Genomic DNA, 17,848 nt, shown 5'->3' on the forward strand with positions numbered 1-17,848 from the left:
AGCAGGGCTGATAAGGGGAAAAGGGAAATCTAGTAAAGAGGGATAAGGAAGGAACGGAATAAGAGTGTCGAGGATGGGGAAAGAAAGTTAAGGGAGTGGAAATGAAAAAGAAAAAAAGAAAAACGTTGCGAGGACAGTTTTGGTGTCCGTCCGGTTCGTCCGGCCATCGGCGGCGGCGGCGGCGGCGGGGGACAGCGGGCAGTTGTCCGATACGATTCGGCGGGTCGGGGCGCAGCAGTAGAGCTCGTTAACTGACGCCATTAATAAAAATGTGGGCCATGAGACTCGTCGCGTTCTCTTTCACTCTCCTTCTCTCTCCCCCTCGTTTAGGGAATGAGGATTTATGGGCGAGTTTGGCCAGCGCGAGAAAGACCCCTGGTTTTTGATGTGGTGGCTTCGAATGAGAGGGAGAGAGTAGGAGGTTATGGTCTCTCTACCATAACCCCTTTTTCTTTCCTTCATTTTGTTCATTGCGGCCGGCGAAATGGAGGAAATGAAGTGAACGAACCCCATCTTTTCCCGCTTTATTTATTTGGCAGTTTGTCCAGTGGTTCGCCTTTACCGCTTTGCTGGAAGACGTGCTTGTATCTCCCCCTGCGCAAAGCGACCGTGCGGATTTTGAAATTAGGGAAAACCACGCGGTACGTCACGTGATATCGACGTCACCATAAACTCTTACTTTTATTGTTCTTTTTTTTTTTACTTTTACGCGTGCGAACAATATCACATTAAAGGGGAGGGATCAGTCGATGAACTAGTTAGTTACTATTTCAAATTAGGCTAAATATTTAAAAATGCAGACTAGGACATGCCGAGCTTGTCCAGTTGGTGTATGTACCGTTGCTTTCCCGAGCATCCTGCTATGTTGGATGGAATTTCGATACTCTCGTACAAGTAGCTGAAGGCTTCGACTGTTGTTCTAGGAAGGCATTCAGAAGGCGTAACACGGGATATAATCAAAATATCAATTTAGCCTTAGCTAGAGATCCCAACAGTGTGGCAGCTAAATAACCACCCACAGTCAGCTATGTGTCCCTCCAGTTCGGGTGTTCATCTTTCAACTGTATATCAGCAGCTTGATTTGTTGCCTTAGCTTCAGCTATGAGCCCTGATGGGTTACGAAAGAGTGGTTGCTACTGGGAACGAGATTCAACCGTCGCGCTCCGAGCGGCTAAGTTGAAAATTGCTAAACTCAAGGTGATGACATTAATTATTTGGCTGCGTTTCTGACGCAGCGCACTCCTGACGTAGCCGAACAGAGCGTCAGCGTTCGACTAGATACCATGTTCAGTCAGCGAAGCACCAATCCAAGAAGAGTAACAGCTGTACGCTCACGTAGTATTCGTGTTCAATCGTGTTCACTCGGAAACACGAAATCGGTATACCTATTGTCAAAAGAAAAAGGTTGCCAGTCACCAAACACAGGCCACATCACTACGTACGTGTAGTTCACGCATTTTCATCAGATCGTCCCAGAAAATATCTGTAGAACGGAAACCCAATTCTCCACCTCTTGTTCCCTCCAAAACAAATAACAAAGACAACACAAAAATCAAATTTAAAAAAAAAAAATATATCTATCCAAAACCACCCGCAAGTCAAAGGGAGTGGTTCGTTGTGACACGTAGTCCCACCCTTAATTAGGCTCATCTAAATCAAACAAAGAAGGACCGCAAAGCAAAAGGCACGGCCCTAGGTGGCGATAACGTTGATACGAAATCCGATCCGTCCGCCAGGTGGCGATGCAGTCAGGCGTCGGCGCCTTGTACCGACATCCATCATGAAAATTATTGGACGGAGTGGATGACTCGCTACCATGAAGCCATTCCCTAAATTGAGTTAGGGAAGAGTGGCTGGAGAAGGCGCAGGGGTGCCCCACGCAATCGCCAGGCCACCGCCCCGACGTGCACATATACTTCCACGCTGGGCGTTCGCTACAGGGGCGTTTTATAGGCGCGTGACAAATTACAGCTTCTGTGATTTCTCTCGGCCTGTAGCTGACTAATATTTGCCCGCTCGTACGGTGAAGACGTTGCTATTATCGAAAGCTGTTTTTTCTTTTTTTTTTTTAGGCTGCAGGCGGTTTTACGTGTCAGTGTGTATGTATATAACCCCCCCCCCCCCCCTTCCCTGGTTCTTAACAGTGTGCGGCCTTTACTTTTGTAATAACCGAATCCGTCGCCGCTAAGCACAGTGGTCGCGGCAAGCACTCGCCACCATATATCATACCTAATTCGGAGAAAACCTAGTATGTAATCCCGAAAACAATTGTCTTTTTTCCGTAAAAAAGTGAAGAGGAGCAAACGACAGAGGGGAATTGGAAAGCTAATAGAGAGTTTTAGTAATACGTATAGGGGCAAACGCAAACCCCCTACGTTAGCGTTAACGTTGCGTCGACGGAACGTTACGGAGCGCGTCGAATACGCACTTTTAGTACAGGGGAAGAAGAACGCATACGTAAAGACTTGTAGCGCCATCTAGATGTGCTCCTGTAAACTGCTTCAAACAATCCAAGGCGGGTATTCGGTCAAGCCAAACCAAAGCCCCGATTCTCCTCGCTTTATTACGGAAGTGCGTGTTTCCGTTTGCCTGCTGTGTACGTGTTTTGTCTTTTTTTTTTTTTTTGATACCGACCGCACGGTAAACACCTTTTTGGGTTCGACGGCGTCGCCAACGTTCTTGGCTATCGACACCCATCTTTATGGGTGCTCGAAAGGGTTCGTCGCGTTGACTTCTTTGAGGAGGTTTATGTCATCTTCAATGGTAAAGCGAACCCGTACAATGCGCGTAGCACTTCCGCTGGTTTGCCTCACCGCCGCCATTTTTCAAACTGGGGACTAGTCTCGCGCTCTCCCGTGCGCGACGAGAGCAACGAGATGGCACGTAGGGGACCGCTACGTACGTTCGCAAAAATCGATAGCGAGCGTACGTACGCAAGGCTCGCCGCAGTACGTACGTATGGCGCATGCGCAGTGTGGAGGACGCAACGTTAACGTTAACGTATGGGGTCTGCGTTTGCTCCTATACGTATTACTAAAACTCTCTAATATTTAGGAGTGTGAGCAACTCACAACATGGAGAGCGTCTGCAATTTGATGGCGGACACCTCGGGCGCAGATCGGTTATTAGTGTGCATGTGAGCATGGCCGCACAACGAGGCGAGAATGGGGAGGGCAAGTTCGTCTGCTCCTTGCACGGGGCTTGCGAAGATGTGAAAACACCGAGCTCTTATTGGCTAATTCAAATAACAACAAAAAAAAAAAGTGTGGGAAGACATTAAGGCATCATAGCGTTGAGGTCTACCCGCTATCCTTTCAATCACAACCAATCAGAGTACGCCATCGTTCTGACGTCACCGTAACTCCTGCGCACGAAGCAGACGACTTGCTCTCCGCATAGCAGACGGTGGAGCTGAGCTACGCGCTCGGAGACGCTAGCAGACGGTTGACGCGTTCGCGTCCTCCTCGCAGCTTGTACTAGAAACGCGGCGGCCGATAGACCACGTGACTCCGATCGACCAGTTAGAAACGCTCTTGAATCTAGGCACTAACGAGAATCTACGATTTTAGCGCCAAGCCGTGGCACCGGCCCCGTTCTGTGAAACGCCATTCTCCATTCGTGAAAGGCGGTTCAAATTGTGGTTCGGAAAGTGACCGCTGCCGTGCTATGGCGCTCATATACAAGATTATTAGCGTTTGTTGTTTGCTCATCCTCTCCCTTTTACGGTGTTGATTTTTTCCCCATCCGTTAGGAAGGAGGCTATGTTACAACGTTGTTACATGAGTGTACGCCCCATGCCATCCACATAATTGTTCTTGGAAACAAGGACAATAATATATTTTTTCTTTAACAATGGAGGGGCATGAGGGAAAAAGTGACCGAGTGGGCTGGCGCACACCAGCTCGGAGCACGTGAAGCGAAAGCTCGCGCTGCAGAACCCAGGGATCCTGGGCTCAATCCCCACCCCTGGGATTGCGGCATTATTGGCTAATGCCGCAATCGGATTGGCTGCGGAGACATAACGAGATGCTCGGTGCTCGGTACGCCATGCGTTTCGCAAGTTTTCGGTAACAGTGTAAGAGTCACTTTAGTGTCGCAAAGGAGATCGGATCCTTGTGTCCAAAGGGATCACACGAACCCTCCTTCTTTTTCCAAGTAAGCTTGCGTTGTAATTTGTACTAGGCAACGCAAGTAGGTGCTCGGATTTCAATGGCAGTATAACTCTCCGTGTGATTTCCTTCTTTATTAAGGCGTTAATCTCGTTTTATGTAATCCGAGCCATCAAAAGTCTCGTCATCTGCGGCGAGCGTGCACGTGCCAGGGCTTCCCCAGATCCCGTCAGTCGCCCCCCCCCCCCCCCCCCCCCCCACACCAGCTGCGGGAAAAATAGGGATAGTAATTTGAGCGTGTAATGGCGTTATTTTTTTTTTTTTTTTATCTGGTAATGCTATTATGAGTGGGGTTCGTACTTTTTTTTTTTTTTCTTAATCAGACATTTAATTGAAAAACACACACGTGTGTACAGAGAATAGACCCTTTTGGAAAGTCCCTCAAGCAACACTGGCCGCAGCCATATTTTAAGCGTCGCTTCCTGCGCGAAGCGTCTGACTGGAGCAGAGTTCACGCCGAGCGCTGACTCAGCCAAAGTGTCAGAACTAAGCGTTATTTTATAAAAGTTGAAACCGATTTTCTAGAAGCTTCCACGGGGAAATGGCGGCCGACGTAACTTTCGAATGCATGGAGCTCAATGGCGCCAGTCAACAAAAACGGGCAAAAACGGGCAACCCCATTTTCACGTTAATTAATTTTTATAAAATCGCATATTATTTTTTTTTTTTTAGGAAGCGATACTTTCTTAAACTACGTGGCACATGGTTGGAATCGTTATAGCTACAATTGCGTTGAGAATGAGCGTCCGGCGACGAAGAGTTCATTTTTGCGGTGAAAGGAACCTCACTGCAACCCACGCCGCGTTCTCGTTTTTTTTTAATTTTTAGGCAGTTAGGGGAGTTAGTGATTATCATACTTTTCTCCTTAGGTTTGTACCCTGGCGGAGTACTTTTCTTCAGACTAGGAGTTTGGATAGTAGACGTTCAATTATGAAAAACAAAATTGTGGATTGTATGGTAACGTTGACTGCGTTACGCAGCGTGCATTTACGCAAACATGAATAACGTATGACTATACGCGCAGAAAACGTGGAAGAAACCCGAATCCCGTACACGTTACTTAATTCGTCATAAACAGAATGTGGGACCCACACAAACGGCACATATTTTTTGTTGTTTTTGTTGTTTTCTGTGGTACAAAACGTTTCTTTACGAGAGCAATAACATTTTCATTTAGATTCGTGCTATGACTTCGAACGTAATACAATGTTGGGGAGTGTATTAGGGTGCTTCTTTGCTATGGTGTGAAGGAATTCAATATATTGCAGCAGTCGTCCATGTAGGACGCAATACAAACTAAGGTATCGAGGTTTGGAATAAAGGGCATATTCTGCCTTGGTTCAGATGAATCATACGTAATATTTCTATTATTGGGGTTTATCATTATTAAGTTGCATATTAGTCTGTTGTGCCCAAATTAATTTTCGCAGTATTCTGTTGTGGGGCGCGTCAGTGTCGCGGGGTTCTTCGGGATGTGTACCCTTTTCATATGATATGGACGCTTTGCGCACGCGCCAGATTACAGCCGCCATTCCTGACCTTCTCTCGTCTTACCCCGATGCGAGTCAATGAAGCGGGTGTTGACCAGCTTCCACAAAGGTCAATGCTGGGGACAAGGACACGGTGGAATCTAACCGTGGCAATAACCCGCCCTGCTGTGGTCACGATGAAGTGAAGTAAGCGTAATAAGAGGAAACAGAAACTGAAGGTCGCTTATGGCTATGCCCGTGCGCAGCTGCTCCAAATCGTTCACATCGAAAGGAATCCAAATTTTCACGCGCGCACAGGAATACACCGAGAGCCGTAATGCATCCAAAGCTGCCCGATGTTAATACCGAAGTTATATCTGCGGAAACGACAATGAGACAGAGGCAGGGATAGGTATAAACTCCGACACGTTCCCGGAAATCACGATAAAGGAAGGCGAAGGTCTTAGAGAAGAAGGAACCTGATGCAGGCCTTCAATCGCATGAGCAGCTCCTATCCATGCAGTTCATAAAAACGAATAGAAAAAGGAAAACAGGAATAACAGCTGTTGTTTTTCACGGAGGGGACAAAATTCGAACAAAGTATATAGTTAGAACATAGGTAAGACTTCTAGTTCTTTTTCCCCTTCGCTTTTTGAAAAATTGCATATCAATTTCGATAACTCCGTTTTCCCCTTTCGGTTCGTTTTGCCATCCAGTTACCTCCTCTCCTCCCCCCACCTCCTCCTTCCTCCCCATCCAGCCGCGGCAGTCACGTTAATTTTAACGCCATCTTTATGCGTGACATTATGCGTCGGTCCTTTTTTTTTTTTTATGTATTGGTTTGGTGAGACCCTTCCGACACGTCTATACGTGTATATATTCCTTCATCTCTATGTATATATATATAACGCCTATTCCTTTCTGTGGTTAGGAACTGAGTAGCGTCCGGGGTACCACAGGCCAGGGAAGAACAGGCTTGTTCCCCACCCCTCACACCGGCAAGCGGGGAAGGACGAGTGTAAGCGGGTGAGGGGTTGCTGATTCGCTATGCAAATTGGATAACATTTTGCTCCTCGTTATTCCTTATTCTTTCAGCTTGGCTGCTTTCTTCTTTTGCATCTTGCGCTTACTTTTGTAACGTGTATTAGTTTTTTGGGGTTTGTTTCGGTGACACGTTACGATCGGTGTTGAGTTTGGATCGTTCACTCTTTTTGCTTTTATTATTACGAGCGCAATATGTATATATAACTTTTGTATGGCGAATGTCAATTTTATTTTTCTATTCTTCAACAGCGACGATGGGGGAGATGGAGAGGGAAAAGGTGGGGGGGGGGGGAGGGTTATGGGAATGGGTCTGATTACGTGGCGAACGTATTCACGTGTAGGGGGAACACTTCGCCGGAAAAGGGCGGTGGGGGGTGTCCGCGGGCTTTGCATACATGATGGTCGCCGTTTTGCAAGCACAAGGAATACTCTTCTGTTTTTTTTTTTCTGTTTTTTTTTTTTTGTTTTTGTAGTGTTTGCTAGACAGGGGGGTTTCCCAATCCATATTTATTGTCCCTCCCCTAGCAATACATTCGTTTCTTTTGTACTTGTTATTCTACTTTATACTTTTTTTTTTGGGTGTTGAGGTTTCATATATCAAAATCAAAACTTAAAAATTATATATATATGTATATATATATATATATATATATATATATATATATATATATATATATATATATGCCTAGTACATGGATCTTTGTTGCGAGTATCTGTGTATGTCTGTGCACGTGGGTGTTGGTATCTATTTTTACGGTTGTCTGCGAACTTGTGCTTCTCCCAGCTTGTTCAGCGTCCATGTGTTGCTTCAGGTCGCGCTTAAACGTTTGCATTTTTTTTGTTACTTTCCCTCATGACAAATTTGAAATTTGAGACGATCCGAGTCGAATGAAATCACATCGAGATGATGTATTGTGGTCGACATCGGCGACCGAGACGTGTGTTTGCGCACCGCAGCTCGGCGGAGCGCGTGACTCGAAAGATCGCGCTGCAGAACCCACAGAATCCTCGGTTCAGAACCCAGCCCTACCCGTTTCGATCGGGATGAACACCGTGCCGACGTGCAGTCGTGTATCACTAGTTCACTACTTCGCGGTGCACGTTAAAGACTCCAGGCCAGCAGCCGTTCTGCACAGGCGAAATTTCGTATCTATACAGCAGCGACACCAGGCGCCCAAGTTGAGGCTGACTTAAAGGCCGACGACCAGACTCTAATTCCGAAATTGCGACACATGTACAAGAATGCAGAAACTGCTCAGCCGAGTGGTCCGGTACAACGGTAGTATGCAAGGAGATAAATGACGTTAAAAGGGTTGTAAGAGAGACAGTAAAAATTAGGTCGATCGGCAATTGCATAAGCCAGGCGTCTATGCTTCTTAGTGATAGGGCGAAAGCTTTTCTGCGAGTATGAAGTGAACAGGTTTTGTGTGCTTTCGCCAGAGGTGCCTCCTTTGTCATGTTCTTGGTCCGGTTGTATACTGTACTGTACAAAAAGGTGTTTTAGGTTGATGGGTTCGAACTGCAGTCGGTTCCGTGTGGGTCGTTTTCTTTGTCTTTTGTAAGAGTGGCTGCGAGGTCAAAGAATGTTACCTTCGGCCGACGTTTTGATGTGTGTGTAGCTTTTGTTAGTTCAAAATAATTCGTTAAGTTTTTATTTTTTATTTTTTTTTTTTTTTTTTTTTTAGCATTGTTGTGGCTGCGAAGTCAAGATGTGTCCCCTTGGTGCCTTTGTTTGGAGTGTTTTTTTATGGTGACGATTTTTGGATCAGGATGTATAAAAGGAGGGAAAACTGAATAAAGTGGTTAGCTGTGTTTGAGACGTTCGTCGTGTTTCTTCCACCCAGTCTCAGGTGGTCTAAAAAAATGGTAAACTTACACCAGCTCGCCTGCGCCCTAACTGTTTTTTTCATTAATCGTACCTGAGGCAGGCTTAGTTCCCTTTTCTTGTGCATCTTCGATTCCTTCATCGCCACCAACCGCTCTACTACTGGAAGCTGTCACGGTCCTGGACAAGTTGGGACGTCGCCTTGCGGAACTGGAGGCTGAAGTGGCGTTTTTCGGCATATGCTTACGGAAGAGGTACGTTGACCCGGAACTTTTCAAGCATTTGTCAGCTTCGGCGAGTTCTTGGTCCATCAAGAAGAAGATATTGAAGACCTACAGGGACGGTGCAAGTCAGAGAATCCAGGACGTCCGCAACGCAAGCGATAGACTGTGGTTTTTGCTGCTGGGAAAGGACTTCAGGCAACATCGGGACTTCCAGAACTGGAACGACATCAAAAGGGCCCACTTCAACCGGACTTGGTGCGTAAAGCGAAAGCATGTTTTGGACAGTGTTAAGAGATTAAGCGCGTGCGGGAGAATGGATGGAAGACTTGTGGATAGAAACCTTGTTAGACAGATGTGTCAGGGAGTTTCCCATGAAAACAGCTATCTTGATGTGCCCCATGCGTCCATTGTAAATCCATGTAGAGAAGCGGTATCCCGGAAGACTGAGGAATTTTTAAGTAGAGGGCCAAAGTTTTGTTTAAATGTAAAACCGTCGAGAATGGACGTGTTCTCGTCAATACAGACAGTCGCAAAAGTTGTCACTCAGGATGAGAAGGCAGCTTTTGTTGATCAAGCAATTGGCCGGATGGAAAATGTGATGGGCAGAGATTACCCGACGGAAAGAAGGAACTTCAGTGAGGTAAAAGCGGTAAAAAACGAGCTAGATTGTAAATCGCTAGAGATGTTGCAGACGGACAAAACTGGGAAGTTTGCAGTCTTACCCAAGCCGGTTTTCCGGAAGAAGGCAAAGGAGGCGTTGGATTCCCTGTTTGTGGAATGGACCGGAAATATTGGAAAGTTGAGAAAAGAGATTTGTGGGGTTTTTAAGGGAGAGGAGTTTGAAGGGACGGCGAAAGGGGTATTGAGCTCAAGACACTCAACATTGAGCCTGAAGTTTTTTCTAAAAGACCATAAACCTGAGCTTCCTTTCCGCACAGTGATAAATGAGAACGGGACTTGGCAGAAGGTGGTGTCTAAATTCCTGCAACAAGGATTAGAGTATGTAAGGCTTGAAGATTCGCTCTCGCTGAGAAACTCAAACGAATTAATTGACATCCTGGAGGTCCATCATGGCAGGAAGTGTTCGATATTTTCTATGGACATAAAAGACCTTTATTATTCGTTGGAGAAGAGCAGACTGTTGAAGCGTGTAAAAGAGGCCCTGGAGCGTAATCTCGTAAAATTTCAGTCAGGTTCGGGCATTTCGGTAGACTGTTTCCTGACGGTGTTGGATTTGTATCTCCGTTCAACGGTGGTAGAATACGATGGGAAAAAATTTGTGCAGAAAGATGGAGTGTGCATAGGCTCATCGGTAGCACCAGCTTTGGCGGAGATATATTTGAACTCACTTGATTCTGCAGTTGTAGAAGGACTAGGAAAAATGCCGTCGGGTAGCTGTATAGTCAGGAGATATGTCGACGACATTGTGGTATGCACCTTTCAGAGTGGAATTGCGGAGAAGCTAGAGTCACTAATAGTGTCATCAGCTCCTGAACTGAGGTTCACAGTGGAAAAACCAACGAACAATAGGTTACAGTTTTTGGATCTAGGACTTCATGTGGGTGAAACCCTATGCTGGGAGTATGGAAAAGATGCCCCGAAACCAGTACTCCCGAAGAAGAGCTGCCACTCGAAGACGGTAAAGGCGAGTGTCGTTAGATCGCTGTTCACCAATGCCTTGAACAGGTCATGTGTTCATTTCGTGGCTAGGGCAGTGAGGGGGCAGTGGCAACGATTGATGAACGCAGGCTACGAGGAAGATTTCATCGGGAGGCAAATGACATTAATGAACCGGGAAAAGGAAAAGGCGGAGGAAAAATCGAGAAACAGGATCGCAGTGATGCCGTATTTTCACACCGTGTCACACAATATAAAAGCGTGTGCAAAAAAATTTGGCGTTAATGTAGTTTTCAGCTCGGACTTTAAGTTGGGCAACCTCACTCCGTTCCAAAGAGAGCAAAAAGGGTGCCAAAAGGGCCACAGGGAAAAGTCTGTGCCTTGTGAGACTGGCGTTGTTTACGACATACCGATGACGTGCGGTTTTAAGTATATAGGGCAGACCTCAAGATGCTTGAACGATCGTCTGACAGAGCACAAGAGAAACGTAAAGATAAAATCGACTAATTCCGAAATTGCGACACATGTACAAGAATGCAGAAACTGCTCAGCCGAGTGGTCCGGTACAACGGTAGTATGCAAGGAGATAAATGACGTTAAAAGGGTTGTAAGAGAGACAGTAAAAATTAGGTCGATCGGCAATTGCATAAGCCAGGCTGTTACGTTTCTCCGGGAGAATCGACGAATCCGGAGACCGACGTTTATTTGGCAGCGTTTATTGTTCGGCAGCCGGAACCAAAAGAGCACAAAGCTTGCCGGCGATGCCGCTTATATCGGCAGCAAGCACCAGAGGTACGCCCCCCTGACTCAGCAGTTCTGCTGCGGCCGCGACAGCGATAAGCGATAACATCGCATCGTAACAACTCCTCCCCCTTTTAGGGCGAAACCGCATAAAACAATTTTCCCGCCACTCTCCAGGTTTCAAGCACGTCCTTGGGAATGTTCGACAGACAAACGAACGGCGTAATCCTAGTGCTGCTTGCGCAGAACTTCACAGTCGTTGCTCGAAGAAACCTTCACAGCGTATACAGGTTCAGCTTGCGCTGATCCGAAGGGCGGGAAGTCCTGGAGACGCAGGGCCCAACACCGTCTGCGAAACTGGCCGGAAGCGTCGACGCGCGGCCCAACACCGTCACTGCAGTTTTCAGTGTCCTTGACTGGTCGGAAGCGTCGACTGTGCGGTCCGAGAGGAGCAGGAAGGAGCGGTGATGGCGATCCTTGCGACCATGAGCCAAAGTCGCCAGCGGCCCAGGAGTAGCAGCGGCTGTCACGTGCCGTCGGTGCCAGGACGTCGGGATGGCAACAGAGGTCCGTCGTGCTTCTGAGGGGAATGAGAAGGGCCAACAACAACCAAGCACCACAGAAACTGCAGAGGCACCCGAAACACCCTTTCCACTCACCGAGAGCACGAATTATTCAAAAGAAATAGCTTACAAAATATGCCCCAAGCGCAGCCAGAATTTTTTGAAAATATCGTTCCCGATCTTTCGGGAATAGACAGCTAATGAATGAAATTGAATGGAACTATTTACAAATGTGCAGATGAGACAAAAGAAACAGAAAATCGCACTGTGCGCCGGTTAGAGCGCTCGGCTCAGACAATCTGCGTTCGCATGAAGCTTTCCTTTTTTATGTCGAACCAAGAACGAATATTCCTGGAGGGTCAAGCTCCAGCGTAACAAGCGACCGTTTTTGGGGGACAGCTGCTGAAGCCATGTGAGCGGTCTATGATCTGTAATTAAAATAAACTCCGAACCATAGAGATAGCAGCGAAGCTTTTCTACAGCCCATACGAGACAAGCGCATTCTTTTTCGATGGTACTGTCGGCTTGCTCCCTTGAAGTTAGCTTCCTGCTGGCAAACAAAACGGGGTGCTCTTCCCCTTCATTTTCTTGGCTTAGAACGACGCCGAGTCCTTTTTCGCTGGCGTCGCACTGCACTAAGAAGGGTCTTGTGTAGTCAGGGCTGACTAATACGGGCTGAGTCGCCAAGGCTAACTTAAGAGCCTCAAACGCATGTATCTTGCGATCGTCCCATTTGATCTTAGTGGGCTCAGTTTTCTTGAGCGCATCCGTCAGGGGACTCGCCTTTTCAGAGAACTGGGGAATGTACTGGTGGTAGTAATTCACCAGTCCGATAAAGGACATCAAATCTTTTTTTGTTTGTGGCAAGGGAAACTCTTTAATGGCCTGAACCTTGAGTTCTTGTGGACGTCTCATTCCTTGACCGACTACGTGTCCGAGATACGATACTTCGCCTCGGCCAAACTTACACTTTTTCGCCTTGACTGTAAGTCCTGCGTCTTGCAGGCGCGAGAACACCTGTTCTAGGTGCTGAACGTGCTCTCTCCACGTGTCCGAAAATATAGCGACGTCGTCTAGGTACGGTAACGCAAAAGACTCGGTTCCGACCAGTACCAGATTCATCAGTCTCGAAAACGCATAGGGTGAGTTTTTCAGTCCAAAGCTCAGGACAAGCGGCTTAAAAACACCAAACGGGGTCATGAAGGCGGCAAGGTTACTGGCGTTCGCGGTAAGTGGCACTTGCCAGTAACCTCTAACGAGGTCGATGGTTGAGATGAACTTGGCTTTGCTTACTTTCTCAAGGCAAGTTTCGATATTAGGGATTGGGTAGACTTTTGTTACCGTTACCGCGTTTAACTTTCGGTAGTCCACACAGGGACGAGGTTCTTTTCCTGGAGTCTCTACCAGAATCATAGGAGACACGAAGTCGCTCTCGCACCGCTCAATCAACCCTAGCTCTAGCATTTGATCTACGGACTCCTTTAATAGCTTTTCTTGGCGGGGGGAAAAGCGATAGGCCTTACACTGAATATTTGACCGAGTCCTCACTTCGATGTCATGTTCGACTAGACTCGTTCTTCCGGGAATAGTTGAAAACAATTTTTGGTATTTGCCAATTAATGCCGTAAGATCCGAAAACTGGTTTTGGGTGAGCGTCTTATCGACTGCGGCCTCTACGACTTCGGCGATTGTCAGGATCCCGTCGGTTTTTCCCAGCTCAGGAATTCGTGTAGGAACTTCCTCTGGTTGGTTTAGTGCAATGCTGACTACTTGCACCCTTTCCACGTACGGCTTCATAAGGTTGCAATGGTATATGCGGACCTCTTTTCTGCGACCTGGCAGTTTTACCACGTAATTTGTCTCTGATAGCCTCTGCTGGACCGTTGCTGGTCCTTCCCATTGCAATTCCAACTTATGAGCCTTAGAAGACCTCAAAAGTAGGACTTTGTCACCCACCTTAAACGTTCGGAGGCGGCTGTTTTTGTCATAGTAGGTTTTACCTCGCGACTGCGCTTTTCCCAGGTTAGCCTCAACTAGCTCACGCGTTTTGTGGAGACGGTTTAGTAAGGAAAGCACATACTCCACCACTGTTGGGTTCTCGGCTTCACCCTCCCAGCCCTCGCGCAGCAACCGCAAAGGTGAACGCAAATTGCGTCCATAGACCAGTTCCGCTGGCGTGAAACCAGTTGACTCGTGAGCAACGGTTCGCAACGCGAAAAGCATAGCGGGCAATGCCAAGTCCCACTCTTTTTTCTGTTCGTGACAAAGGGCCCTGAGAATGCGCTTCATTACCGAGTGCGCTCTCTCTACGCTGTTACTTTGCGGGTGGCTTACAGAACTGTGAACAATCTTGATGCCACACCTCTCGAAAAAGCTGGTTGTTAGAGCACTGGTAAAAACACTACCCAGATCACATTGAATTTCACTAGGAAACCCGATCCGAGAAAAGACCGAGAGCAAGTTATCTACTACTTCGACCGATGTCTGCTCTTTCATTGGAACGGCTTCTGGGAACTTGCTGGCTGGGCATAATATCGTTAGAAGGTACCTAAAACCCGTCTTAGTTGTAGGTAGGGGTCCTACGACGTCTATCACTAGCCTTTTGAAAGGTTCCGTGATTATGGGCACTAGTGTGAGAGGCGCCTTTCGGCGCTCGTTTGGTCGTCCTGTTCTTTGGCAGGTGTCGCAAGAACGGACGAATTGCTCAGCCTCCTTAAAGCAGCCCGGCCAATAATATTCTGCCAAAAGCCTGCACTTGGTCTTTGTGATTCCTAGGTGTCCCGACCACCCTTCTCCGTGAGCAAGCTCGAGTAATGCAATTCTATACTTGGATGGAACGACAATCTGATCTACCTCGTTCCCCGATTTGTCCTTGAAACTACGGTAAAGAATGCCGTTGCTCATAAAGAAGGAGATGTTCGGCTTGATATCTTTTCCCACGCTATCACGACACTTTGAAAGACTCGGGTCGGATGACTGTTCGGCGATAAGCGTAAGCTTATCTACACCGGCTAGCGCACGAAAATTGCTGCTCTCCGGCGAAACCAGCGTGGTCATGTCAGCTCCTTCGTTCGGCTCTTTATCGGGCCCGCTGCTGGTTTTACCAGTCGACGCGCGCGCTTCCGTCTGAAGTGTTTCCGGCACTGCACTAGTTGTCATTGAGCGCGTGACGACTAGAACAGGATTCATGTCAAGCGGTATACCCGACTCGCTCAATTGCCTTGCAGTTCTGTTTGACAGTATGTACGGACAGTTTGGAAGCACTCCGTCAGAAACAGCTGCTTCCGTTTCCACTACTCCGAAAGGTCCGTTTAGTTTTACCTTAGCGACGGGCAGACTAACTGCCCGATTTTCCAAGGCCTGACGGATCCACACACAGTCGCCTGTAAAATGTTCTTGCTCCACTAGCGAAGAATGTACCAGATCATACGTGGCGCCGGTATCTCGTAAACCTTTGCAGAATTTACCATTTACTTTCATGTCGTACAGATACGGCCTGAGTAAGTCCTCCGCTTCTCCCAGACACAAGTTAACGGGAGCAACTTTAGGGACGCGGCAACCAGAAGCGACATGACCAGGCTGTTTACACCTGTAGCACACTATTGGTTTACGCTCCTCGAACGCCTTCATTTTACGTTTGTTTTCGTCTGAATCAGACACTCCCTTTGTCGGTACTTCACTCTCTTTGCCCTTTTCGGCGCCTTTCTTCACGAACGTGCGAGGTCCGCATCGTTCGTAGAAACGGTTTGAGCTACGGTTTTCTTCAACAACTTTCTTCCCGTGCCTAGAGCAGTACTCATCCGCGTAATCTGCAGCTTTTTGCACCGTTTCTACTTCCGGTCTATCCTGAATCCACTCCTTTAGACCTGTCGGAATACAGGAGAGAAACTGCTCTAGTGCTATCTGCTCCAGCACCTTTTCACGATCCTCGTAAGAGTTGACACCACGGAGCCAACTTTCCAGAAAGCCTTTAAGCTTATAAGCGAACTCCGCGTAACTTTCGTCCGGTCCTTTCCTTGTCTCTCGAAATTTCTGTCGAAAAGCTTCAGGCGACAACCTGAACTTCCTAAGCAGGCATGACTTTACGGACGCGTAGTCATCGGCTGCTGTAGGATCTAGTCGGGCCAAAACGTCGGCCACCTCCGCTGGCAGTAAACTCAAGAGCCTTTGAGGCCAGCTCGACTCTACAAGACCCATCTTAACGCAAACCCGTTCGAAATTTACTAAATAGAGACCCATGTCTCCGCCGACGCGAAAAGGTTGCAAAAGGGCTCGCATGTCAAACTTTTTCGAGCTGTTATCCACCACAATGGCCTCACCAGCGTCAAAGTTACGTTGAAGCATTTCTAGCTCAAGTTTTTCTCGAGCAACGCGAAGCCCTTCTTGAGCCGCGTGAAGTTCCGCTTCCCTTTGTCTCTTCTGCACCTCGCTCCAACACTCGGAAATTTCGTCGGCGCCCGCGCCACAATCTTCAATGGCCTTGATAATCTCGGGCTTTCTCATGGCCTTGACCACTTTAACACCCAGCTCTTCCGCTAAGAGCATTAAATCGGGCTTCACAATCGCCGCGAGATTTATCAAATCCATGTTCAGAAATTTCCAAAAAAGTTTGGCTACTTTTGCCCAGCGCCCGTATCAACCGTTTGGCGACACCACAGAACTAACTGCCTTAAACACTTAAGCTGCTCGGTGAACGGAAAGGAAGCCTCAGGCACTCACCGACAGCACCCATGGAACCCGGCGTCGTCGATCCATCCCACCGCTGCCACCAGCTGTTACGTTTCTCCGGGAGAATCGACGAATCCGGAGACCGACGTTTATTTGGCAGCGTTTATTGTTCGGCAGCCGGAACCAAAAGAGCACAAAGCTTGCCGGCGATGCCGCTTATATCGGCAGCAAGCACCAGAGGTACGCCCCCCTGACTCAGCAGTTCTGCTGCGGCCGCGACAGCGATAAGCGATAACATCGCATCGTAACAAGGCGTCTATGCTTCTTAGTGATAGGGCGAAAGCTTTTCTGCGAGTATGAAGTGAACAGGTTTTGTGTGCTTTCGCCAGAGGTGCCTCCTTTGTCATGTGCTTGGTCCGGTTGTATAGACCTTTCCAGCGGCAGTCTCGAACGAAGCGATTTACAGCGCGTGTCCCTGGTTTTGAGAGTGTACGTCAGTGTTGCCCGACTGCGCTGAGCTGTGGAGTTCCTCGTCAGTAGGCTGTGGCAGCCTGCGTTGGGCGCAATTCCGGACGCTGGTGGAGGCTGAATTGCCGCGTTTTCTTTTTTATCTTGTGTTCTGTGGCGAGCACAATTTATAGAGGTCTTTAAGAAAGCAGTTCTCTATTTTTGGGAACAAAAACAAAGAAATAAAAGCTGTTTTGGTGAGTCCGTGCGCGACAGAACAAATGTAACTTGAATGTTTGTTTCATTTTACGTTCATTGTTTTACGGCACCGTTAATTCAGCCGTGTCAATCTATAAAGGTCAAAATATTTGACCACACAGGATATCCGTACTGCAGGGATATTCCCCGCCCACAACATAAAATTCAATGAATCTCATCAATCGAACAAAAAATATATTGTACGTACCCCTCGGTGCCGCGTTATCCGAACAGGATTTGAGAAAGGTCTCAAATAACACAGCATGTCCAATATACAGTGTCGACGATAGTCACTTCACGACGATCGGACGGAATCTTGCGTGTTTTGGGGAACATGTAGAAGAGAGCTCCTTTTTTTGCACAGCTTCATAGCAAATGAACGAACGTGCTTATTGTGTCGCCACACCCCGGACCCGACCTTATCAGCTAGTTTTTTGCGAAGACCCGGAACACAGCCTGGAACGCTTTTTGGAGATTATCTCGACGGAAATAATCCTCCAAGCACGTCGAACTGCCTGCGTCGCGGGCTGCTTGACGTTCGCTCCGTTCGTTCGCTTCCTGCGAAGGCCGAGCGGGCTACGAGCCCTGGTATTCCCTGGTTCTCACTGTGGAAGATAACATACAAAGGGTAAGCATCCTAAACAGGCGAATAAAGTAAAAACTTCCAAGAAAAGCCGGCGAACTCCGAATGCAAAATGCAGGTGGGGAGTCACGCTGACCGGGTTTCCACAGCTCAGGCGGGTGCCAGAAATTTCTGGCTGATAGGGGTCGCTCGATTCGCAAAATGGCGGCGGCCAGAGCGCTCTTTTTGGAAAGGTCTATA

At 47.7% G+C, this 17,848-nt stretch overlaps 1 protein-coding gene across 1 annotated transcript; it reads right to left on the bottom strand.

Annotated features, from left to right (window-relative positions):
* Nucleotides 1-11,014: 11,014 nt before the first annotated feature.
* LOC120845781 lies at nucleotides 11,015-16,507 on the bottom strand. The gene has a single exon (XM_040217320.2). It carries the CDS (start codon nucleotides 16,237-16,239, stop codon nucleotides 11,929-11,931), a length of 4,311 nt encoding a protein of 1,436 aa, XP_040073254.1. The 5' UTR covers nucleotides 16,240-16,507; the 3' UTR covers nucleotides 11,015-11,928.
* Between the last annotated feature and the right edge of the window lie 1,341 nt (nucleotides 16,508-17,848).

The sequence above is a fragment of the Ixodes scapularis genome, unplaced genomic scaffold (assembly GCF_016920785.2).
Source record: "Ixodes scapularis isolate PalLabHiFi unplaced genomic scaffold, ASM1692078v2 PGA_scaffold4__175_contigs__length_147842914, whole genome shotgun sequence".
Lineage (NCBI taxonomy): Eukaryota > Metazoa > Arthropoda > Arachnida > Ixodida > Ixodidae > Ixodes > Ixodes scapularis.

What these genes read in the sequence shown, in the direction of transcription:
- LOC120845781 (XM_040217320.2), bottom strand. Translation starts at nt 16,239, where the DNA reads ATGGATTTGATAAATCTCGCGGCGATTGTGAAGCCCGATTTAATGCTC.